Source organism: Scardinius erythrophthalmus (assembly GCF_964197995.2).
Source record: "Scardinius erythrophthalmus genome assembly, chromosome: 6".
In the NCBI taxonomy this organism is placed as follows: domain Eukaryota; kingdom Metazoa; phylum Chordata; class Actinopteri; order Cypriniformes; family Leuciscidae; genus Scardinius; species Scardinius erythrophthalmus.
In genome coordinates this window covers 45,808,480-45,835,410 of record NC_138226.1, presented here as the reverse complement: position 1 = coordinate 45,835,410, position 26,931 = coordinate 45,808,480, and the positions used below count along the sequence as shown (strand labels likewise).

The 26,931-nt window shown below is 45.0% G+C and overlaps 1 protein-coding gene across 1 annotated transcript in view; it reads left to right on the top strand.

The window, feature by feature from the left end:
• Positions 1-26,931, top strand: part of LOC308691863 (piezo-type mechanosensitive ion channel component 2) — a 107,268-nt gene that overhangs the window by 46,868 nt on the left and 33,469 nt on the right. Inside the window, 14 exon segments of the mRNA XM_081367425.1 lie at positions 63-239; positions 1,600-1,746; positions 2,055-2,255; positions 3,349-3,553; positions 4,192-4,293; positions 5,319-5,484; positions 6,361-6,604; positions 7,895-7,991; positions 8,940-9,099; positions 9,285-9,374; positions 9,471-9,568; positions 9,844-9,953; positions 14,368-14,476; positions 20,314-20,382. Of these exon segments, the coding sequence (XP_081223551.1) occupies positions 63-239; positions 1,600-1,746; positions 2,055-2,255; positions 3,349-3,553; positions 4,192-4,293; positions 5,319-5,484; positions 6,361-6,604; positions 7,895-7,991; positions 8,940-9,099; positions 9,285-9,374; positions 9,471-9,568; positions 9,844-9,953; positions 14,368-14,476; positions 20,314-20,382 (1,975 nt within the window).

Genomic DNA, 26,931 nt, shown 5'->3' with positions numbered 1-26,931 from the left:
GTCAAGCTCAACTAGCACCTATACACTGTTACTTACACTCTTACATGCTGTTTGTATTTCAGGTATCGCTGATGAACTTTTTGTTTTTGGTGTTCTGGACATTTGCTCTGCCATATCCGAGACTGCGGCCTTTGGCCTTCAACGTGTCTTCTGTTTGGGCCTGTGTGATGGTTGTGTGTAAAATGATGTACCAGCTAAAAAGTATCAAACCATCTGAATATTCTTCAAACTGCACTGCTGTAAGTATGATTTATGTAACTGCTGACTTGGAAACATCATTTACTGTTATATTACTAATGCACCAGCAATTCTTACACTCACACACTCACACACAGTGTGGCAGCCCGCCATAGTCTAATCTGTTTTACCACAGTTTCATGATGAACCGAAACATGGAAATGGTCATGTTTAAGTTTGGCTTTACACACATACATATGCACATTGTTACCACAGAAACTTGTGCATGCCAGTGAGGTTTGTTTGACGCTCTCACAAGTTCGGAGTTCAGGCCTTCTTGGAGGTCCTGGGAGGGGTTCCACCTGGAGACTCCATAGTTCTGCAGGGCGACTTCAACGTGTGTGTTGCTTCCCCAAGTAGACGAGTTAGGCTAAGTCAGAGCATGAGATTGACTGGTGGATAGGTGCGGTGGCAGCAGTAATGCGGTCATGTACCGGACTGTCGTGGTGAAGAAAGAGCTAGTCCTGAAGCCAAAGCTTTCGATTTATGTTCCAAACCTCACCTATGGTCTCAAGCTCTGGGTAGTGACTGAAAGAATGAGAAAAATTAGTTTCCACTGCAGGGTTTCTCTGACCCTGAGAGACAGTGCGGAGCCCAGACATCCTTGAGAGACCCAGAGAAGAGCCACTGCTCCTCCGCATGGAAAGGAGCCAGATCTGGTTCGGGATCTGCTCAGAATCTCTCAGTGGAGGTGTTCCAGGCATGTCCAGCTGGGAAGAGACCCCAAGGCAGACCCAGAACATAATGGAGGGATTGCTGTGGGATCCTCCAGGATGAGCTGGATGAAGTGGCCAGGGAAAAGGACATATGGGCATCCTCACTTACACTGCTGCCACCGTGACCCAGTCCAGGATAAGCGGTGGATAATATGAATTAAATATTATTTTTCATTTTACAATGCAGTATTATAATATAAATTTGTTTCTGTCTTATAAATGTATGATAATAAAATGATAATAATATAACAATTTAATATTTGAGTGATATGGACTGAGGCACTATATATATAAAAAAAGTGTCCTTGAGTCCTTTAAAAGTCCAGGTACAAGTCAATGTAAATACTTTTTTATTTTGCTAAAAATTGGTCAATGAAGAGAGGTTGAAGCTTAGTGTTACCCTTAAAGTGCATTAGATTGAAGCATTTAATATGTTCAGTATTCATTCCTGACTACTGGTATTCATTTCTGGCTTTTTGCTTGGCATTATTTGGGATAGACAGATCACTTCTCATGCACACATACAGTGACTGTTACCATAACCAAAAGATAAAAAGTTAAACAATATATGATCTATACATTTTGTGTCCTTTTCAATGTCCAAATGTTTATGTCGAAGTTCCTTAATAGTCCAACCTTTCCAAAGGGCCTGTCATCATCTAATGCGAGTTGGACTGCTGGTAACAGAGCAGAGCTACTGAGGACTTCAGTTCTGTATGTGGCACCAGTGGATCCGGCGATGTGGGTCGGCGGACTGAGGAAGTGTGAGGATCGCATCCTGCCCTGTCTCTGGGTATTCTGCTACGCATTTTTTATAATAATATTAATGAATTACATTCTTTTTTTTGGAATACATTTTTTTCAAAAACCCCAAATTAAAAAGCATAACCTTTTTTAATGATTCATATTGCTGATCTAGGGGAATTACATCCTAGCATATCCTGTTTCTCCCAGAAATGTCACATTACAGAATTCAAATCTGTTATGAATGGAGCTTCATGTTGACTTTAAATAAATTGTCAATAAATGCAGACTTAAGAATAATGTTTTTTTTTTGTTGTTGTTTTTTTTTTTTTTTTTTTTTTTTGGTGATTCCAATAGAATCACCTGTTAATTTTAGGCCTCCTTGTGTTTGATGTGACTGTCCATCGCCACCAGCTGCATCACCGTCTTCAATATGGCCTTAAAGCAACATACAGCCAAATCATATTCCAGGGTGTGACACATCATAATCTGGACCACGGCATTCTGCCCTGCCTCAGATATTTTGCTAACTATTTCTTCTACAAGTTTGGTTTGGAGGTACGTAAAGTTAGTATACAATACTTTAATAGCATATATTAGATGACTAGCTATGTTTGAGTACAACATAACCTTTTTATCTTTTGACGTCTACCATCTTATGCATCCCCTAATGATTTAGTTTTTTGGTTAATTTGCAGTAAAACTACAGACTCTTCTTTGCTGTTTCATGTTTTACAAACAGCACTGCAACTGAAACAATTATAAGTCAGGGTAACCAACTAAAAATAGTGACACTAACTTCGTTTTCAACTAGCATAGTGTGAAATGTGACATAATTTGAGTGTTTTAAGTTGGATCTCAAATCTCAAATTTAGGCTGAAATTCAATTTAGATTATGATAGTTGACTACAATAACAATTTGTTACTTGAAATAAAATTAGCATTAACTGAGGTAAAATATACAAATAACTGAACTTGAAGAAAGCGCCTGATTAAACTAATTAACCTGATCAGTGTGGTTGCACAGCGAGCAGCTTAGAGAAACATCAGAAATGTTTGGATGTCTCCTTTATACTTTGGGACTAAGGGGGTGTTTACAAGATACCCCTCACAACTAAAAAAATTTAAACTTTTTAAACGTTTTGGTCATTCATTTACACGACAACGGCATTTTGGGGTCCTGAAAAGGGGTTTTGAAAGTGGGTTTTTAAAATGATATTGTTTCCGTATTCCAACTACTAAAACGCGAATTTGTGAAAAGGATGACAATGTGCGCTTGCCTGTTATGTGTTCAGTCTATAGGCACGTCATGTTTCTTTACAAACTAATATTGCCAACTACTGGCCTGGCAGCAAAATACAGCATTTTTAATAGTTTCCGTGGATCTGCTTGAATGGGGATTGTTTTGACAATGTTGTCGTTTTTAGTATACCATTGTCGTGTAAACGTACCCTAAACCTTTGAAACCTTTAGCATTTATTTAGAAGAGATTCAGAAAGGTTATAAAAGTTGAAAGAAACTTTACAGATTCAATATCTATTTTGCCTTAAATTTTTAGAGCAAAATAATTATTCAGTATTTTATGTTCCAGCTTCTGTTTTTTGCTTCTAAAAAATTGTACTACATTTTTCCACATTATTTTATGTATCAGGTGTGTATTGTGGTAGCAGTGAATGTCATTGGCCAACGGATGGATGCCTGTGCGCTTCTGCACTCTTTCGCTCTAATGGCTGTTCTGGCACGTCGTCGTAGGAAGGCCATAGGAGAAGTGTGGCCCAAATACTGCTGCTTCATCGCAAGTTTCATGGTACTGCAGTACCTGCTGTGCATTGGCCTACCTCCAGCGCTCTGCATCGGTCAGTTACTCAACATTTACTACTGCAAAGTTGACTTGTGAGAAAGGGATACATTTATTTGCAGGTCTGTTGCAGAGAATTTGAATGTTCAGGGAGTTAAATAACAGATAAACAAATGTACAATGTGAAAGTATAAACAGCTGTTTCACTACAAAACCATTAGGTTGGGTTATGGATTTAACTCAGCAGGCTGGGTTTGCTCATTTAACTCAAACGTCAGCTAATATTAACTAGTTGCTTGCATCATTTTACCTCATTTTTAATTTTCATTACTGATAAAAGTGTCAGATGTGTTAAATGTGTAACTGTGAGAAACGGACAAAATGACACATGAGAAGAGGACACTTTCCATTTACCAATCTGATGAAGATGTAACGTTTGGCTAAGGGGTATTATGAATAAAAAAGCCACTTGGATGATATTATCACCCACAATGTCCTCTGTGAACATCACAGGCCATAGGGTTTCTGTCTTCTATTAATGAGCTAATGAGTCAAATCAAGAGTTTGAGAAAAGAGTAGTGCTTTAGGAAGTACAAAAATAGGGCCAGGATCATTTTAGAATCAAAAAGTACATTTTTATAAAGCACAAAATCCATAAAGCATGTGCCCTAATGAAACACTTCCACTCTGTGCTAGATTATCCCTGGAGGAACTCATCTCCGGCTCTGAGCTCTAATCTGATAAAGTGGCTGTATCTACCAGACTACGCCATGAGTCCCAACGCCACCTTCATCCTTTGTAACTTACTCCATCACACCACATTGAATCAGGGCTGCCAACTTTTGAGTTTAGCTTGGAGTGAGATTTTTTTTTTTTGGGGGGGGGGGGGGGGGGATTTGGTATTTAGTTACCAAAAAACATTTGATAACTAAATAGAATTTTATGAAGTTTAGTGACAACATGTTACAATGTTTACATTGTACAATGACTGGTAGTAGGCTATACAGTTTTTATTATTGCTTGACAAAAATTTCAAGATTTCAATTCCATTCTTGTGATTTGATTCCGATTTTGATTCAATATTGACTCATTTGGATACATGTTTATTTTAAATTTTATTTAAAAAAATAATCTCACCTAATGCTGTAAACATAGAAGGCTTAATCTGCTGGTATTATTAAAGGTTAAAAATAACAAATTAAATATAATGCAGTTTTTGTTATAATAACAATTGTTTAATGGCATAAGTAAAAATATAATAAATATGTAATATAGTGCTCAGCAAAATCTCCTCTCTAGCTATTTTTTTCTATTCAATTAACATGGTCATTAAATGGCTTTCCTGAGGTAAATGTAATGTTATGTGACATAATTGTTCTCCTGCTGTTATATATTGACCTCTTTCAGTGGTTGAAAAATCCACGAGTGGTCGATATTATGTATACTTTCGGTAAGTTGTACTGCATCTTTAAATAAAAAAGTAACAGATGATCGGTTCACGTGCACTTGAACTGAGGCGCTCAGCGATCTGTCACGTCACATTTACAAGCGCCAAACGTATTTTTGTCTGAATTTCGTAATAAAATTGACGGAATCTAAGAGCTGAGAATTAGTTTAATATTAAAAGTACCTCTTTGCTCCGCAATTTTTCTGTGCGTGAGAAAATGGATGTGTAGCGTGAGAGCGTGTGAAAAGTGTCAATTGCGTGAGTCTCACGCTCAATGCGTGAGAGTTAGCAGCCCTGCATTGAATTGAATTAACATACAGTATATTCCTAGAGAAATGCGTGTATCACTCTCATTTTCTGATTTCTTTTCGATCAGATGACTGCCTGCTGTTGTTGGTAGCGTCTCTGCAGTGGCAGGTCTTTGAGGATGAAAATCAGGCTTGCATGAGACTCCTGGCAGGAGAGAATGTGGAGATCAGCCGAACCCTGGATCCTCAAACCCTAAACCAGTACACTCCTGTCAACAACTTCCTTCATTGCCGGTGTGTATTGGTTTTCTATTAGTGGTCATTTCCTAAAAATATTTGAAGTGTAATTTAATTGTTTAGTTGGTCTCGCGTGCCGTTAAATAACATGGGGAGGCGGGGCTTATGACCTATACTAGGACCAGTCACCGGGGGGCGATCGAGACGCTTTGGCTTCACTTTTCAGAGCTTGTGCGGCACGCTTGGTGTCAAGTCAAAGATCTACTGTACTGTCGTTCGTCCTGTTGCTCTTTATGGCGCTGCGTGTTTGGCCTGTGGCGAAAGATGTAGAACGCCGTTTCTGTATCATGGAAACAAACAGTATTCTGCAATTCTGTAACGGTATGGTGTTGCCCTAATATCTAACAAGCTACGTGAAGCCCAGCTTCGGTGGTACGGCCATGTCCTGCGCACTGACAGTACAATGCTTGCCAAAATTGGCTTCCAGCTGGAAGTCAGCGGAAAGCGACCGAAGGGACGGCCGAAGCAGCGGTAGATCGACACGATGCACAACGATCTCAAGCTTACCGGTTTGCACCCCGATCAAGCCGATGATCGTATAAAATGGTGCCAGTGATTCAGAAAATCAGACCCTGCTACTATGTGGGACAAACGCTAAAGAAAAAGAAGAAGATTTTTTCTCCCTGATTATGCTTGTTCAGCACTTTGGCAAACAATTGCTGTTTTTAAAAAGTGCTCTATAAATAAACTTTGATTTGATTTGAACATATAACTTAAAAAAAAAAAAAAAAAAAGAAGAAGAAGAATCAGGATTTCAGATAATGCAAAATGTAATAAGGTTCAGAGTGTCATTTATTTGATCCCTTTAGCATAAATGCTGATGTAAATACATTGTGTCAGATGTAAAATGCTTTTGTGTGTGTGTGCCTTCAGGTCGTTTCTGGACATGTTGAAGCTGTTTGTGTTCAGTTATTTTTTCTGGATGGTGTTATGTCTCATCTTCATCACTGGAACCACAAGAATTAACATCTTTTGTCTGGGTTATCTGGTGGCCTGTTTCTACTTCATGCTGTTTGGAGGCACGTTACTGCTGCAGCCGGTGCAGTATGTGCTCAGACTGTGGGACGGTCTCATAGCGTACACCTGTGTGGTCATCAGCCTCAAGAACATGCTCTCAGTAAGCACATCTCTTGAGCGTTTCGTCATGCCCTGTGGTATGAGACTGTGACCAAGAGAGGTCGAACAAGTAAATATAACCATGCTATGCCACTCTGGGAATTTCACCCAGAGAATAACATCATTTCTACCAATTACAGGCTATAAGCTCTATAAGCTCAACGATAACACAAAGGGTTCAGAGATGTAGTTTTTGAGTTCATATGTTTATTAAATGCCATGTACAGAATCAGATAAAATCATATCAATAAATAGATATGGTTTTATTAAATCCCAAACAAATAACCCTACAGTGGATGTAAAAAGTCTACCCAAGAAACAGAAAGGCAAATGGAGAATAATGAGTGTAGCAGCTGTTGTTCATGACATTAGAGTTTGCTATCCTAGGTACCACCAAGAGTTTTGTGAGTTTAAAAAGCATATTGGATTATAGCGCAATAAATACACAGAAGCTAAACAATTTAAGGTCTTATAAGTAAATGGCAATACTTTATAATCGATACAGAACTCTAGCAGCTGCATTTTGGATAACTTGTAGCTTGTTAGTTGAGGATGAAGGACAACCAGCTAGTAATGATTACAGTAATCTAGTCTAGAGGTCATGATAGCATGAACTAGCTTTTCTGCATCATGCTTAGCGATGGTTCTGGGGTGGAAGAAGGCTGTTTTTGTAACATATGAAATGTGATTTTCAAAAGACAAGTTGCTGTCTATTATAACACACAGGTCTTTAACTGTAGAGGATAAAGTTACAGTACATCCTTCTAAATGCAAATTGTATTAAATATACAATACACTAGATACTAGTAAATATACAAACTTCTGTGTACAGGTTTTTGGCCCAACAAGTAATGCCAGTAGCACTTTATTTTACAGTCCTGTTTCCCATGTTCACACTATTTACTTATTACAATAATTACAATAACTGGGTTATAACTAAATACTAACACTGAACGGACCCCTAAACCTAACCTTAACCCATGCAGTTACCTTATATTACTCAGTACTTTCTTAGGTAAATACAAGTAACACTGTAAGTACACATGCTGTAAAATGAAGTGCAACTCTTATATATGTAAGAAAATGACTGGTCAACCAATATTTAACTGTAAAATTGGATAATTTAGAAATTTCACCTGGTCTTAAAATATTTTTCAGGAGTATTATCTGCATACGATGGAATCTAATCCAATGTTTTCTAATAATATTACCAAGAGACAGCATGTATACTGAAAATAGCTCGTAATTCCTCTGAAGTATAAGTACTTCTTGTGTTTGTGTGTGTGATCAGCTTGGCTCTTGTGCTTATCTGGAGAGTCTACAGAAGAACGGCTGTTGGCTCATTCAAGCTTTTAGCATGTTCTGCACCATCAAAGGCTACAGTTTACGTGAGTAACCCAATGGAAAAGGACTCCTTGTAGTCATCATATCATTAGTCAAATGATATCATTATATATACGTATCATATCATTAGTACACCACTGGAAATGTCATATTTAATTTGTACACCCTGCACAGTTTTGTGAATGACAACTGCATTTATCAAGGCACACCTGAGGAGTAATAGCAATTCCACTTCACGTTGTGTATCACCTCAGGTGTGCATATATTTTCAATAATTCAATGATTCATCTTCAGTAATTCATTGCATATGTGTAAGAAATTCAGTAACCATGATGGATGAGAGAATTGTACCAATGTTTTGGCATTTTACGATTGTTAATGAGAAACACAGGCGCCATTTTAACTTGTTTGGTGTTAGCTTTTTTTCCCAAAACTAACATTAGTTACTGGAGTCCTATTATTGTCTGAAAATTGTTTGTAAACTTCCACGGAGTCATTAAGCTTGTGCTTTTAATTGTTGTTTTTTTCCACCATGTAAAAAAAATAAATATATATATATATATCCAAAGACTACTTACTATTCTTAAATTCTAACAACTTTCACAAACAAGCAGTAATGAATCTCTATACAGCTTCTCATTTATTTTAAGTTAACTCATCGAGGACTCTCATCCCTCCCACAATAATGATATGTTATGATGGCTATTGATTGTGTGTGTGTGTGTGTGTGTGTGTGTGTGTGTGTGTGTGTGTGTGTGTGTGTGTGTGTAGCTGTGTATATACAGTATAGCATAGTAGCCTATGAATTAAAAAGTAATTTCTGAAGGGTGAATCTACATCAACTGTCCTGCAGGTGGAGATTTAACGTTTCATCCAATAAGTTAATGTTTGACCAGAGAAGTGATTCTGCAGCAGAGATTAGAATTAGATCTGTTCTAAAAGAGGCATTACATCAATTAAATGTGTTATATCATTAACACATGTTTGTATAGCTAAGCCTGACAGTCAGTGTGAACTGCCGGAGGGTGAAGCTGGTATCGTCTGGGACGCGATCTGTTTCACTGTGCTGTTGGCTCAGAGGAGAGTCTTCCTCAGCTACTACTTCCTCTACGTCGTGTCTGACCTTCAGACTTCGAAGATCCTTGCTTCAAGGTATTCAAGGACATCTTTACAACATCTAACCCGTAAACATTATTAACACGTGTATTAACAACAATAGAAATGTAAAAACATGTATGAAAATGCTCACAAAAATGTATTTATATATATATTTTTAAAAAGTCTTACATAATATGAACTTAACCTATAGGTTTATTCTAATATTTCTTTATTTTAAGAGGTGCAGAGTTGTTTGAAGCCAAATTGAAGAAACAGGTGGCAGCAAGATTGGAGATGGAGATCAAATCTGTGGAGACACTGAAGAAACAGTATGGAGACATTTTATTATTATTTTTTTTTACCGATTAATGAAATGCTTTAATATTGTACATACGTGTAAAGCCGGTTTCATTCGTGTCCCACAGAATGGAGAAAATCAAGTCAAAACAGAAGAAAGCTCCTCATGAGCAAGAGACATCCTCTGCTGTTCATCCTGAATCCTCACATATCCCAAAGCGAAAAGGTAGCCCACTTTGAACAGATATTTTAATATTATATAGTTGTGATGAAATCCACATGTTGGTATGAACTATAAATCGTCTTCTCCCCGGTGCTTATTTCATCTGCCAGACCATATCACAACATCACCAATCTGAATAAAATTGAATGAACATCATAAAATAATATATGATCTCTTTAATGTAAATAGCGTCCTGACGTGTCTTTTTGTGTGTGTGTGTGTGTGTGTGTGTGTGTGTGTGTGTGTGTGTGTGTGTGTGTGTGTCTGCTTATGTTCAGATGGGGACTGTGGCTATGATCTGTTTGAAACTGACAGTGAGGAAGAGGAAGAGGAGGTGAAGGACAGGACACAGGACAACATTTTACCTAAGAAGAAAACTGCTTTTCAGGTATAGAGAGAACAAAAGTATGTGTCATGAACTGCATGGAAGCAGAGACGGTAGTTGGATCTAAATGCAGCAGTAGACTTTAATTGACTCAGAACGGAAAACAGGTACATGCACACGAAACCTACATACAATAACTGACCAGGAACAAAAGAGCACACAGGGTTACTTTAAATACACAGAGGGGATCAGGGAACGAGACACAGCTGGGGCAAATGTGAACAACCAAAGGGACCATACAAACTAACAAGACAACACACCTGAAACAAGGGAACTAATGATAAAGCAAGCTAGGGATAATTGAATACAAATAGCACCGGCAGAATCAAGAAGACTGAATGAAATAAAACAAAGTCCAAACACAAACAGAAACATGACAAAAACAGAACCTGGTCGTCACAGTATACATTCACACAATACTATTCACAAGGAACACAATTTGTTAACACTTTATTTTTATTTTTGTTTCATGTACTTAACATACTGTAGTAATAACAGTAAATTATGCATAATTACATGCAACTAACCCTCAACCAAACTAATTAATATTACTCAGTACTTAAATATAGAATTACACTGTAACAACGACACCTTAAAATAAAGTGTAACACACAATTTATAGAGATAAATAAATTCATATATTGAATAAATGTAACTACATTTTTGGGATTCTCATACATGGCACCAAAACATGTTTTGCGTGTCAGATGACCCTTTCATTCTTTAATGACACTTTAGAATAATGGTCCGTCTTTAATAAATAACTATGATGGCATGCAGAATTAATGAATAGTACTACATTTATGTCACAGTTCTGTTCTGTTTGAGTGTTTTTGTCACTGGTCACATGTCTTCCTTTGTTCTGTTTTCCCGCCACTCCTTGGTTTCCATGGTTACCCTCATTAGTTCATTTGTATCACCTGGTTCCTCGTTAGTCTTGTCAGCTGTGTCTTGTTTCCCTGATCTGTTCTCCCCTGTATTTAAGCCCTGAGTGTTTCAGTCTTCACTTGTCGGTCAATGTTTAATGTTAGGTTCCTGTCCTGAGCACACGCTCCCTGTTTTTGTGTTATCTGTTATCATTGAGAATTAAAACCTTGGAATTCTTCATCTTTGAGTTTGCCTCCTACTTCATCTACCCTGCAGCCTGACAGATTGACCGACCAAAAAGGAATATGGAGGAAGACGAATTTGAGGCTTTTTTATTTAATCAGAATGGGAGTTCATTGGAGGAGTTTGTTGAAGTGTACCTGCATCTGCATCAGGATGTTTACTGGGAGGAGGAATTTTTAAAGCAGCGTTTCTGGTGCGGGTTAGAAGATCCACTCGCCCAGATTCTGCTGACTGAGTACCTGCACCTACCCTTTATTAAATTTATGGACAAAGCTCTTTGGGTTTGTGGGTCCTCTCTCACCGTAACACCAGCCGATCCCGATCCAGCTGAACCTGCACATCACGCCAGTCCAATCGAGCCTGCACTTCACGCCAGTCCAGCCGAGCCCGCACTTCACGCCAAATCTGCTGAGACCAAAGTAGTATGCGTCGTGCCCGCCGCCCCTGAGACTGTGAGTGTCATGCCCGCCGTGTCTGGGACAGCAAGCGTCATGTCTGCCAGGTCTGGGTCTCTTCACATCAGGCCTGACACTAGATCGGTTTTTCACAAACTGCTATCGAGCCTGGCAGATCCTCCGCTGATGTCAGTGCGATCTGCCAAGATGGCAGCTCCTCCAGAGTTTCGTCCAGCCGTCGCCTGCCCGCCAGAGCCAGTCGCCTGCCCGCCAGAGCCAGAGAGCATCGTTCTCCCCGAGCCAGAGACTTTCCGCCCAGTATCTCCTGTTCCTGTCCTCAGCCAGAGTCCGGACGAGAAGGACTTAATTGACCTGTTTTCAGAGCTTCCTTCGCCGCTGGTCCTGTCCAGCTCAGAGCCCTCTTCGCCGCTGGTTCCGCCCAGCTCAGAGCCCTCTTCGCCGCTGGTCCCGCCCAGCTCAGAGCCCTCTTCGCCGCTGGTCCCGCCCAGCTCAGAGCCCTCTTCGCCGCTGGTCCCGCCCAGCTCAGAGCCCTCTTCGCCGCTGGTCCCGCCCAGCTCAGAGCCCTCTTCGCCGCTGGTCCCGCCCAGCTCAGAGCCCTCTTCGCCGCTGGTCCCGCCCAGCTCAGAGCCCTCTTCGCCGCTGGTCCCGCCCAGCTCAGAGCCCTCTTCGCCGCTGGTCCCGCCCAGCTCAGAGCCCTCTTCGCCGCTGGTCCCGCCCAGCTCAGAGCCCTCTTCGCCGCTGGTCCCGCCCAGCTCAGAGCCCTCTTCGCCGCTGGTCCCGCCCAGCTCAGAGCCCTCTTCGCCGCTGGTCCCGCCCAGCTCAGAGCCCTCTTCGCCGCTGGTCCCGCCCAGCACAAAGCCTTCACCGCTGGTCCAGCCCAGCACAAAGCCTTCACCGCTGGATCTGCCCAGCACAGAGCCCTCGTCGCTGGATCTGCCCAGCACAGAGCCCTCGTCGCTGGATCTGCCCAGCACCGAGCCCTCGTCGCTGGATCTGCCCAGCACCGAGCCCTCGTCGCTGGATCTGCCCAGCACCGAGCCCTCGTCGCTGCCCTGCACCGAGCCCTCTCTGGTACCCGGGACTTTTCCCAAGTATTTTTTGGGGGGGGGCCATAGGGCTCCGTCCTGGCCACTCGAGGGGCCATGGCCACCTGAGGGGTCCTCACCACCATGGCCACCTGAAGGGTCTTCACCACCATGGCCACCTGAAGGGTCTCCACCACCATGGCCACCTGAAGGGTCTCCACCACCATGGCCACCTGAAGGGTCTTCACCACCATGGCCACCTGAAGGGTCTTCACCACCATGGCCACCCGAAGGGTCTTCTCCGCCATGGCCACCTGAAGGGTCTTCTCCGCCGTGGCCACCCGAGGGGTCTTCTCCGCCGTGGCCACCCGAGGGGTCTTCACCGCCGTGGCCACCCGAGGCGTCTTCACCGCCGTGGCCACCCGAGGGGTCGTCTCCGCCATGGCCACCTGAAGGGTCTTCTCCGCCGTGGCCACCCGAGGGGTTTTCTCCGCCGTGGCCACCCGAGGGGTCTTTACCGCCGTGGCCACCCGAGGGGTCGTCTCCGCCATGGCCACCTGAGGGGTCGTCTCCGCCATGGCCACCCGAAGGGTTCGCACCGCCATGGCCGCCCAAGGGGTTGTCTTCGCCATGGCCGCCTGAAAGGCTGTCTTCGCCCTGGTCACCTGAACTGCCAGCTCCGCCCTGGAGGCTCCCTGTCCTGCCAAGCCACGCCCTTGTCAGCCTCCAGGGCGCCCACCCTCCCACCCTATTTGTTGGTCTGTCTACGGCGCGAGGACGCGCCTACCGGGAGGGGGGAGTTATGTCACAGTTCTGTTCTGTTTGAGTGTTTTTGTCACTGGTCACATGTCTTCCTTTGTTCTGTTTTCCCGCCACTCCTTGGTTTCCATGGTTACCCTCATTAGTTCATTTGTATCACCTGGTTCCTCGTTAGTCTTGTCAGCTGTGTCTTGTTTCCCTGATCTGTTCTCCCCTGTATTTAAGCCCTGAGTGTTTCAGTCTTCACTTGTCGGTCAATGTTTAATGTTAGGTTCCTGTCCTGAGCACACGCTCCCTGTTTTTGTGTTATCTGTTATCATTGAGAATTAAAACCTTGGAATTCTTCATCTTTGAGTTTGCCTCCTACTTCATCTACCCTGCAGCCTGACAATTAACACTTCAGCTACTATTAAATAATATAGAAACAAGCTTAACTAATCAGTAATATCGAATTTAGGAGATAGTTCCTTATTAGGTGATCAATAATTACTTAATGAGATTAGCCTAATAACTATTAACTAACTGAGACGTAATGAGTCATCATTTTTACTCTGACTATAGTCATAAAATGCTTCACTAATTACTCAAGTGTTGCCTAGTCACAATGCAGGAACTACTAGTGATCTGGACCATTATTTTAAAGTGAAAAACATTTGTGTATGTGTTAATGTTTCACTGGACACACCACAGACTCAAAACTTTGTATCTTCTATTGCTTTCCACCACTCTGGACGGACACTCAGTATCTGTTAATGTCAAACATAATGGGGGAAAAATGTACAATCATCCATGTATTCATTTGTATGCTAACATTTGAATTTGTGTACGATGTCTAACGAGCCTTCAAACATATTACAATCTGCAAATCCCAAACCAAACTGATGTTTTTTTGTAGTGAGGGTGTGATCCTGTTTCTCACAGATGTCTTTACATATCATCAACAATGTAACAGAAAATATATTATTTAATATTAATATAAAAATATATTATTTATACTTATTATATTTTATTTGATAATAATAACAAATAAATAATTAACTCATAACAGTATAGTGGGGCAATACGGAAGCAAATACAGCTACTGGTAATTTTCTTTTTTACCAACAGTTGGCATACATGGCTTGGACGTCAGGCGCCAAGGCGACCCTGAGAGACCATGAACTACAAGAGGAAGAAGAGCAAAGAAAAGCCAAAAGACAGTTGCACAGACAAGAGGGTACAGTTCCTGAACTATGCTTGCATGAAATACCAAGCTTGTGCTTGACTTGTGGAAGTATTAGTTCATTTCTAAAATGTTTACTCTGTGTCTTACATATTCTGTGTAACCAACTGCTCATTTGATCTCATTCAGGAATGATTTGAGACAGCACTTCCACTAAATATCTCTCTATCTCTCTGAGATCAATCTTTTCAGATTTTATATTAAAACATATAGGAAAAATGTATAGTACAGAATCTTCCTATCTTACAGTAATTCTTAAGTTGGCTGCTGATGCAACAGAAACCTGAAGAGAATGATTGGGTAAAGGATCTAGAGTTTCATGACAGAACTTTGTATTAAGATCTATGACTTCTGGAAGCATCTTTTTCAAGAGAAAAGAATGACAGGGATTGATCCTCAGGGGTATAGTGCCATGTCCGATCCAACACTGTAACCGATGGTTGCGTGGTTATTATGTCTGTGGTTCTTGGGATAGACAGCTAATCGATTCAATTCAAGATTCATAGGTTTTCAATTCGAGAATGATTTTTGCAAATCCAGAACGATTCACATTAAAATTAGATGCAATTTGATTAATAATTCAATTCTGCATTTTTATATGCTTTCATAGGATTATTGCAAGTTTTTGAAAGCGATGCCGTCTCAGTGTAAACTACAAAAACATGCATGCGTATTACATGTTCAGTCTATAGGCACATACTTTATTTACAAAGCGACATTGCCATCGACTGGCCAGGCAGCAGAATTCAGCATTTTTATTTGTTTCCGTGAATCCATGTGAACGGGGATCGTTTCGACAACGTTGACGTCTGTATGTGAAAAACGCTTCCATGTTTAGTACATTGTTTTCATGAATGCACACTGTTGCATAGTTAATGAGTCTAATAATCTGATGTTTAGTTAAAATAATATGTTTGTTACATTAATAAGATATAGTGAGCACGGTTACTTTAAGGGTTGGGGGAACAGGAAGTGACGAAGATGTTATGAAGGTTTTTTGGAACTGTTCGGGAGATGTGAGACGTTCGAGAGCTCAATAAAAGATAACTAAAGAAAACTCCAGTACGAGTCGTATTTACAGACATAACAATTGGCGACGAGAATGGCAGATGACTGCCCCACGCTGTCGTTATCTCCCCCGAGCCCTTTTTTGCCGCATCCCGGCGAGCCTACGGTCCCATGGGAGCAATGGAAAACGTCCTTTGAAACGTACCTTTTAGCAATGGGTCTTGATGCTGTCCCGACGAAGCGGAAAATGGCCATACTCCTCCACTGTCTCGGAGCCGAAGGACAGCATGTGTTTCGCACACTCGGAGATGCGGATGATTACGCTGCCGCGATCACACTGTTGGACCGACACTTTGAAAAAAAACAGAGTCTCCTGCTGAAACGGCTGCAGTTCCGACAGCGCAGACAGCGCGCTGGTGAGTCGATTGCTCAATATGTCGCTGACTTAAGGGGGTTGGCAAAACCGTGCGGTTTTGGTGCTTTATCAGAGGAGATGATACGAGATCAGTTAATTGAAAAAACAAATAATACACTCGTTCGGGAGCGGCTGCTATTGGAAGATGATGATCTCACTTTAGAGAAAGCTGTAAATCTGGCCTCACAAATCGAGTCTGCTGCTCAGTGCGCTGCTAAATTAAACATGGCACACGACTCGAATGTAAGTGTGATACAAGAATGTACACAAGTTCACGGGGCAGAGGCAGATATATGTTCGAGTGCAGACATACAATATGCATGCCCTCAAGGTCAGCGCCGATGTGGAAATTGTGGCTCCACTAGACACTCCTCACGTGCCCTCAACTGTCCGGCACGGGGACAAACATGCCGACGCTGTCAAAAGCTGAACCATTTTGCAAAATGGTGTCGGTCTGCTCCAGTTCAAGCACCTACACAACGAAACCTACGTGATTATGCTACAAACCCTGCTATTATCCATTCAATCAACACCAATTCAGCAGGATTTTCTACATGCACTGTTAATATAGCAGACTCCTGTATTCCCCTGCTACTGGACACAGGGGCTAAAGTCTCGCTACTCAATATGGCCACTTATGAACGTTTTCTGCCACACTTGCCCCTCCAGCCGCCCTCACTGAATTTGTTCGGATATGGAAGTTCCACAATCAACGTTATCGGTCTTATACATGCGCATGTCCTGTATGGCAATAAGGCTTTGTCCAACTTTCCATTCCACATTACGCGCCATGGCAGCAATATCCTCGGACTGGACCTGTTTTCGAGTCTGGGTTTTTCTCTGCTGGACAACAAGGGGGCTCAAATTCTAACTGTGAGTTGTCCCTGGCAACTAGAATGGCCAACGCTGTTTGAAGGCCTTGGGTGCTTAACTGCTTTCACTCACCAACCTCTCTTGGATCCCACGGTGAAACCAGTAATTCAGCCGCTTCGCCGCATTCCGCTAGCTTTGCGTGAGGACGTTACAGCAGAACTCAAAAATCTGCAAGCAGAGGGCATCATCGAACCTGTCGACGCCTCCCCATGGGTGTCCAATCTGACGGTGGCTAAAAAAAAATCTGGCGGCCTGAGAGTTTGTGTGGACTTAAGAGCTGTAAATAAAGCAGTAATCCCAGATCGCTACCCTCTGCCGACAATCGAGGAATTGACCACACACTTTCACGGCTCGACTATTTTTTCCAAACTTGACTTACGCCAAGGTTATCTCCAGGTCCCCCTTCACCCAGACAGCAGAAATCTTACTGCTTTTGTTACGCATGTTGGTGTATTCCGTTATACTAGGATGCCTTTTGGACTCGGCCCCTAGCTGTTTCCAGAAAATCATGTCCACCATCCTGGCCAGTGTCCCTGGCATCGCCATCTACCTTGATGATATCATTGTCCATGCCCCAAACGCAGTGATTCATGAACGACGTTTAAAGGACACTTTTGCTGCCCTCAGCCAACATAATCTGACACTTAATGTGGAGAAATGCTTATTTGCAGTTCCAGAGGTTGATTTCGTTGGTTTTCATGTTTCAGCTGAGGGGCTTTCGCCATTGCACTCCAATATTGAGGCTATACATCGGGTGCCAGAGCCTTCATCTGCAGCGCAAGTCGCGTCGTTTCTGGGGATGACAACATACTATATGCGTTTCCTGCCTCAGTACTCCGCTATTACGCACCCTCTCCGCCAGTTGCTGAAAAAGGATGCCCCTTGGACCTGGTCTTCAGACTGTTCAGATGCTGTGCGCACACTCAAGGAACTGTTGACGAGCCCCCCTGTTTTAGCCCACTTCAGCCTCGACTGCCCCACACTGGTCACGTGTGATGCTTCAGCTAATGCCGCTGGCGCTGTTCTTTCACAACTCCAGAATGGCATTGAACGTCCTGTGGCTTTTGCGTCTCGGGCATTCAACCTGACAGAACAAAAGTACTCGGCTGGAGAAAGGGAAGCTCTGGCTTGTGTATGGGCCTGCGAGCGCTGGCACGCCTACCTTTATGGTCGAAAATTCACCCTTCGAACCGACCACCAAGCCCTCACTGCACTCATGTCTACTTCCGGTTCTGGTCACAAACCCCTGCGCATGTACCGCTGGACTGACCGACTTCAGCAGTACGACTTTACAATACAGTACACATCAGGGAAAGATAATGTAGTAGCCGATTTGCTGTCTCGTTCTGTGTCATCACCCATTGCCTCCTGTCATGTGGTTGAGGACAAGGATCTTATTCAGCTAGTGCATGCACCACTCATGGCTTTCGTGTCCTTGGAGGAACTCACAGAGGAGTCAGCTGCCGATTCCACTCTCTCTGCCATACGTGAGCATGTCTTAAATGGCTGGCCAGCCCAAGTCGCAACTGATCTCCAGCCATATGCCAGAGTGAAACATGAATTGTCTTGCTGGAATGATACATGCCTGGCCCGTGGACACTGTGTCATTATCCCTGCTAAGCTCAGAGGCCGTGTGCTGGCTATGGCGCACGAGGGCCATCTTGGCATAGTCAAATTGAAGCAGCGCTGTAGGGATCTCGTATGGTGGCCTGGGTTGGACAAAGACATTGAGCAGCTTGTACGTGACTGTACTCCATGTCTTGTAAGCGGGAAAACTGGTCCATCACCCCCGCCGCCACTGGGGTCTTTGCCTTGGCCTACCCAACCTTGGGATCACATTCAACTAGATATCTGTGGTGAATTACATGACGTGCCCCATCATTTGCGTTTCCTGATAGTAGCTTACGATCTACACTCTAAGTGGCCTGAGGTTGCACCTGTGGGCTCTGTCACATCCAGTTCCATTATTGACTTTCTGGAGTCTCTCTTTTCTCGTTGGGGTCTGCCAAGATCCTTGACGACAGACAATGGCCCTCAACTAGTGTCTGCTGAGTTTACCAGTTACATCCAAAGCAAAGGGATCAAACATATACGAACAGCTTACTATCATCCACAATCAAATGGGGGCGTAGAGAGATTTAATCAGTCGCTGAAAAATGGTCTGAGAGCCCACTTAGCTGAAGGCTGCTCTTTCAACGAGGCTTTGTCTCAGACTCTTCTACATTACAGAGCGGCTCAACATGCCACCACTGGGGTGTCACCAGCAAAACTGATGCTGGGAAGGGAGCTGGAGTTACCCTTACACAGACTACGCCCTCCTACTTCTTATGGTGGAAACCCTGTGGTGGAAGCCAGGGTGCGCGGACACCAGCTCAAAGCACAGGGCAGATACAACGCCAGAAGAAGGGCCCGGATTCCAAGAATCTCCCCGCTGGACTGGGTGCGGGTTCGGCGGCCACACCGAAAAAACAAGCTCCACACTTTCTGGTCGCAGCCACAGCAGATACAAAAGCAGCTAGGTCCCGTTACATTTAAGTTATCTGATGGTTCCCGTTGGCATGCCAGTCGGCTAAGGAAAGTGCTCTGTCCTCCTGGTGTGGATCACACCCGTGACGCTGCACTCCCCTGTTCTTTACTGAGTTCTTCTTCGTGCCCTCTGCCCCCGGCACAACATCCGGCGGCTCTGCAAACAACAACACTGCCTCCACCTGCAGCACTACCAGGCAGACCTACCAGACTGCACACTCGGCCTGCACGCTTTCAGGATTACTTGACATCTTTTCACACTTAGCTCACTGGGAGGGGAGGGGAAATGTTGCATAGTTAATGAGTCTAATAATCTGATGTTTAGTTAAAATAATATGTTTGTTACATTAATAAGATATAGTGAGCACGGTTACTTTAAGGGTTGGGGGAACAGGAAGTGACGAAGATGTTATGAAGGTTTTTTGGAACTGTTCGGGAGATGTGAGACGTTCGAGAGCTCAATAAAAGATAACTAAAGAAAACTCCAGTACGAGTCGTATTTACAGACATAACACACACCCTAAGTGTGACAGACAAGAGAGACATACAAAATGTCTAGAGCGGCCATGATTGAAAAACAGAATTGTTTAGCCATATATATATAATGATATATAAATTATTTGTAAATTTGATAAATGCCATTGTCAGTTTTTTTTTGTTTTGTTTTTTAGAAAAGTTTAGGTAAATACCTGGCCATAAAGGACTTCTTTGCCACTATAGCAATGTTATGGGTATTTTGTTCATTTCTGGCCTTCTAATTTAAGTCTTAAATAAAGTAGTCCAGTAGAAGGAGGAATCCTGCTTCCCCCATTTCCAGCCCTGTACAGTTGCTGCATTATGTATATATGCATTATGGTGTATTTGTTATCCTATAGCATATTTAATAAATATTTAATATTTTTAACAAAGAGACAGGGTGCTGAGAAGGGTTTTATTCAACATATACAAGGGAAATGTCCATGAAAGCATGTAAATGAATATTAAGGAAGTGTTTCTTGTTATATAACAGCCATGGAGAAAGAGGAGTCTGATGAGGAGCAGCAAGAGGAGCTCAGTCTAAATGAAGAGGAAGAAAGAGGTAAAGTTGCTGTAATGTAATATCCTATATTAATTACAGACTATAAAGGAGAACTTGTCTTTTCTTTCACTAAACAGTAACCACAGCTCCTAAGTTAACACACCTGAGGTACAACACAAAATCTCCCATTTGCAAATGCTCCCCCAGATTTCTGTTCAATATGGGTTGACTTTTAAATCACTTGTAACAAAATTGACTGAGACTGTTTAACATATTAACAGCGGCTTGACATTGTGAATATGGTATTGCAGTAAATGTCATTGCATCTCTTGCCTCCTTATCTCACTGCTCAACACTGCATTGGTGGCAAAGGAAGAAATAAGATAAAAATACATGTCAACCACAGTGTGACGTCACAATGTGGAGGATGTAGAAAAGGGTAATTTTGGCAGCTTGAAGAGATGCTCTTTCTGCTGTGATGTTTTGAGAATATTGAGATTTGAATTCAGTACTTTTGTAGTACAACATGCCCTTTTGTCAAATCATTTTTTTTTAACACAACAGTCTGCATAATTTTTTGTGGGATTTATGACAACTTCAACTGGAATTATACTCAACCAAAAAATGATATTGAGTTAAAGGTACTTAACTTGTAACATGAAACATTTTTTTTTCAATTACTTTATTTTTTTTTGTTAAAATTCAGTCGCTCCAACTACTTGCATTGTACACCTGGAACCAGTTAATGTTATCTATTTCAGTGTCCACAGCTATCATAGTACACGCTAAATAGAACTTACTTATAGAGTTAATGTAGTGTTCAGCTTCATGCATCTACTCTTCAGGACAATGGAAACCACAAAAACTTCAATCTACTAGCCAAAGTTATCCATCAAATTTGATTAAGTTACTATAAGTTTTGTAAAAATTCACTTAACACAAACATTTTAGTTTAAATTAAACACCATATTACAGTTTTTCTCGATTGTTTACACACATTTTCTGAAAGCGTGCCTCATATTCTCAGAACTCTACACACAAATCCAAAAACACACACACAATGGGCAAAACCCCTCAATTCTCCTGCAAAATGAAACTTTACATTCAAAACAATGTTATTTCTTCTCAAAATGGTATTTTGTTTTCAAATGACACACACAAACCATCATATGAATAGACATTTATAAGAACCAGTTGAACACTGATGTGCTCAGAGTAAAACACTATGATGAGTGGAAAACACTTCTTCTCCATTCATCATAATGATTTAGGCCTTTTTTTGTTCAGTGTTACACTTTCTACAGACAGTACATACAGAAGTGTGTTGTAAAATATTTGAGAATATTGTTTTTATACTCAGAACACACAAATACATGGTAACGAATATATTTTATTTTTCCCACAAAAACGTTTCGGTTCTCACGTAACCTCTGTTCTCTCTAGAAGAGGGAACGAGTATTGCGTAGTTGCTTATGCTACGGGAAAGCCTTTCTTTCTCGAGATACTGAAGCCAAAAATTATCCTTAATTTTTATAATCTTGTCAACCTAGGGCAAGCTAACTAGCGTGCCCATTGGCTGCCCTGCGGCAACTGCAGCAGCCTACCGCTGAGCCCTTGGCGTGACGTCACGACCAATGAGCGCGCTTGGCGCGCTTAATGCGTCACAGCCCGCGAAAAGGGGTGTGGCTTAGCGTATATAAACAGGGCTCGGAGGCTGCTTCTCTGGTTTCTGTCGCATGAAGCGAAATGAGCTCGTGGCGCGAGCACGGCGGGCTACGCAATACTCATTCCCTCTTCTAGAGAGAACAGAGGTTACGTGAGTAACCGAAACGTTCTCTTACGAGAGGTTCTCTCGTATTGCGTAGTTGCTTACGCTACGGGAACGCCCTTGTCAACGCCGTGCGCGCCCAGCATCCACTGAATGAGTCCCAGGGAGAGCCCGGGGAACGTGATAGCGGAGAGCCGGGCAGCCCGAAGAGGGCTAGCGCCGTACAAAAGCACACACTAGGGGGTTAGGAGCGGCACGGCCGGTCCTAACTGACAACCTTGCAAAGTGCAGCTCAACCAGTAGAGCTAAATCACACAACGTAGCCCGCGCACAGATAGTGGGCTGGCATACGCGAGACTTAGACTAATAACACTTTCGCCTGCAAGGCGGGAACATCCAGGTTGTAAAACCTAACAAATGTGGAGGGGGAGGCCCAGCCTGCCGCTGCACAAATGTCATGAATGGGAATCCCGCTGGACCATGCCCACGACGAGGCCATGCCTCTAGTGGAATGAGCTCGAACGCCCAATGGGCACTTCAGGTCTTTAGACGCATAAGCAGCAGCAATAGCGTCCACTATCCATCTGGACAGGCTGTGTTTCGAGGCGGCGAGACCCTTGGTGCGCCCACCAAACGAAACAAAGAGCTGATCCGAGCGCCTGAAAGCGGCGGACCGTGAAATGTAGTTTCTCAACGCCCTGACCGGGCAGAGGAGATTACTATCGGCCTCGCTGCCGTGCGTCGGCAGGGCTGAGAGGGAAATGACCTGTGCTCTGAAGGGAGTGCCCAAAATCTTTGGAACGTACCCATGCCTCGGTCTGAGAATGACTTTGGAGTCATTAGGTCCGAACTCGAGGCACGCGGCGTTAACAGATAACGCGTGAAGGTCTCCCACTCGTTTGACTGACGACAGAGCTATCAGAAAAACGGTTTTGAGCGTGAGGTATTTCATATCCACAGTTTCCAAGGGTTCGAAGGGATGCGCTCTCAGGGCCTCCAAGACCAGAGAGAGATCCCACATAGGAACCGAGGGGGGTCGCGGGGGGTTCATCCTCCTGGCTTCCCTAAGGAAGCGGATGACGAGCTCGTTCCTTCCTAATGCGCGGCCCTGCTCAGAAACAGAGAGCGCTGAAATGGCCGCAACATAGACTTTGAGCGTGGAGGGGGACCTGCCCGCGTCCAGTAGCTCTTGAAGGAAACACAGTATTCGCGATACCCCACATGTCTGTTGATCGAGCCCCTTAGCAGTGCACCATGTGTTAAACACTGACCATTTCGACATGTAGGGCCGCCTCGTAGAGGGGGCTCTAGATTGTATGATCGTGTTCATGACCCCGTCTGGCAGATCAGCGTGTAATCGTTGAGGCTCCACGCATGCAGAGACCAGCGCTCTGGATGGGGATGCCATATCGATCCGCGTGCTTGAGAGAGAAGGTCTCTCCTCACCGGTATCGGCCAGGGGGCTGAGTCTGCCAGCTGTGTTAGATCCGGGAACCAAGCTTGGTTCTCCCAGCATGGGGCTATGAGGAGCACTGAGTGGCGCGCTTCCCTGATTCTCTCGATGACCTGAGGCAGCAGAGAGACCGGGGGAAAAGCGTACAACGGGCCGCTGGGCCAGATCTGGGCCAGCGCGTCCTCGTTCTTCGAGAAGAACTCTGGGCAGTGAGCGTTGTCTTTTGACGCAAAAAGGTCGACTTTCGCTTTGCCGAACCGTCGCCACAGTGACTGGACTGTTTGGGGGTGTAGAGACCACTCCCCAGGGGGAACGTTGTCCCTGGACAGCCTGTCGGGGCCCTCGTTCAGGTGGCCAGGCACATGCGCGGCTCTCAGCGAGCGCAGAGAGTGCTGAGCCCACACGAGGAGGCGTTCCGCCAGGGTGCAGAGCATCTTTGATCTGACACCGCCCTGGTGATTCACGTAGGCCACTACCGATGTATTGTCCGTGCGGACTAGAACATGGTGACCGTGGAGGAATGGGAGGAAGTGTTTGAGCGCTTTCTCGACCGCGAGCATCTCTAGACAGTTTATGTGTAGGAGATTCTCCTGGTCTGACCAGCGGCCATAGACCGGTCTGCCTTCGAAGAGCGCTCCCCAACCTAGGTTGGAAGCGTCTGTCGAGACAACTTTCCGGTGTGAAATCACTCCCATACTCACTCCTGTGTGATACCATTCGGCTGCCAGCCAGGGCTGCAGGGCTGAAATGCAGCCCTGATTCACTCTGACTCGCAAGCCGCCGGCCGCCCAGGCTCGGTGGGGCACGCGCATTTTCAGCCAGCGTTGGAGCGGGCGCATGCGCAGTAAACCCAGCTGAAGCACTTCTGCAGCTGAGGCCATATGCCCCAGGATACGCTGGAATGTCCTCAGCGGAACCCGGCTGCCTATTTGGAGGGATGCGGCGAGGAGGTGGATGCGGCGCGCGCGCTGCTCCGACAGTCTGGCCGTCATAGCCACCGAGTCCAGTTCTATTCCTAGAAAGGAAATTGACTGACGGGGTGATAGCGAGCTCTTGGTCCAGTTGACTGAGAGACCCAGCTCCTCCAGATGGCTGAGAAGCGCTGTTCTGTGAGACACAAGTTCCGTCTCTGACTGCGCTAGAATAAGCCAATCGTCCAGATAATTCAGTATTCGCATTCCCTGTTTCCTCAGGGGAGCGAGGGCCGTGTCCATGCATTTCGTAAATGTACGGGGTGCCAAAGACAGGCCGAACGGCAGGACTGTGTACTGATATACTCGACCCTCGAAGGCGAATCTCAAGAATGGCCTGTGACGGGGAGTTATCTGGATCTGAAAGTATGCGTCTTTTAGATCGAGAGAGATAAACCAGTCTCCTGGGCGAATCTGCGCGAGGATTTTTCTGGTTGTGATCATTTTGAACAGCCGTCTCATGAGGGCTTTGTTCAGATGTCTCAGATCTAAAACAGGTCTGAACGCTCCGTCCTTCTTGGGCACGAGGAAGTAGCGGCTGTAAAAGCCCGACTCGCTCAAAGAAGGATGAACCTGTTCTATAGCCCCTTTGCGCAGCAGCTTCGCTATTTCTGCTTGAAGCAAGTGCGCAGCTTCTGAACTCACTCTCGTCTCCGTCTGTGCTGTATAGCGCGGAGGGCGACGAGCGAATTGAAGCGAATAGCCGTGTTTTATAGTTTTCAGCACCCATTCTGACGCGCCCTGAATCGCTTCCCATGCTTCCGCATGCATAGCTAGGGGTCGAATGGTCTCTGGGCTCAGATCGCTGGTGCTCGAACACGGGGGCTGGTAAACAGTATTGGCCGACTGTACAGCGTTCAGTAGCTCGGTCCCATCGGATGGAGCGTGATTTGCTGTCAAACATCCCAGGCGCGAGAGTGGCGTGGGGATTATAATGTCTGCAAGTGAGTGCGCGTGCTCGTGAGCGGGCGCAGGGTTTACACTTATGACACGGCCAGTGTTTGGGAGCTTTAGAGGGTTCGTGACCCAAGGTAACTGGCTGGCAGAGCGAGCAGCGGGTAGGTGTGAGCACAAGGTTGTGGGCACATTTTCTACACTTAATACTCGAGCGGCTTGCGACCGCTTCATGAGAGAGCGCTCTGTACGCGTTACCATGGGGACCCTGTTTGTGTGAAGCAGTGAGCACATGGGAGTGGGCACATTTTCTACACTTATAACACCCTCGGCTTGAGCCGCTGTTGCCCGGGGTAACCGAGTGGCAGAGCGAGTTACAGGTAGATGTGAGCACAGAGTTGTGGGCACATTTACTACACTTATTACTCGAGCGGCGTGTGACCGCTTTATGAGAGAGCGCTCTGAACGCGTTACCATGGGGACCGTGTTTGTGTGAAGCAGTGAGCACGTGGGAGTGGGCACATTTTCTACACTTACAACACCTTCGGCCGGAGCCGGAAAGCCCGAATTTACACTCTTTCTGAGATTTATTTGGGCCGCCGTAAAAACGGCGTTTGTGTGCAGGCGAGCGAGTGGTATTACTGGCTCGTTGGCTGCGGTGTAAGCTGCTGCAGTAGCCTGCACTGAGGGGACTGACAGAGCTGGGCGTTTTGATGGCGGTCCGGCCGCAGCGGGACTCAGCCATCTCTTCCTCCCTGCGGGTGCTAGGAGGACTTCGCGGGCTCAGACTTCAGCGTTATCTTGGGACGCGGACCCCAGGGGGGCGGCGGTCTGTGACGGCTGGTCGAGCGCGACCTAGGGCGGCCGCCCTGGCGTCGCTGCGAAGTGGTTGGTGGCCGAGACGAGCGCTGTGTGGAGCTGCGCGCAGGAGGCTGAGCTTGAGAGCGGCCTGCGGCTGGGCTCGAGCGGCGAGGCAGGAAGAGATTCATAGCCTGCGACGCCTTCTGCATTTCAGAGAAGCGGTCCACAATCCCGCTGACCGCAGGGCCGAAGAGGCCGGTGGGCGAGAGCGGGGCGTTGAGGAAAACAGCGCGTTCTGACTCACTCATATCCGCCAGCGTCAACCATAAGTGTCTGTCGATGACGGTGAGCGCGGCCATAGATCTGCCGATGGCTTGTGCAGCGGTCTTGGTAGCACGGAGCGAAAGGTCCGTCGCGCTGCGCAGATCTGTTAAGGCTGTATGATCCGAGCCCTTCTCGTCCAATTCGCGGAGGAGGTCGGCTTGCAGGATCTGAAGAACAGCCATCGAGTGCAGGGCAGAAGCAGCTTGGCCGGAGGCGGCGAATGCGCGGCCGGCGAGAGCTGATGTGGTCCTGCAGGCTTTAGACGGCAGGGCAGACTTTGAGCGCCATCTAGCAGACGGCGGGCAAAGGTGCGTTGCCACCGCTTCCTCAACGGAAGGGATGCCGGTGTAGCCTTTCTCGGCGGCCCCGTCCACCTGGGAGAGGGCCGAGGAGACAGA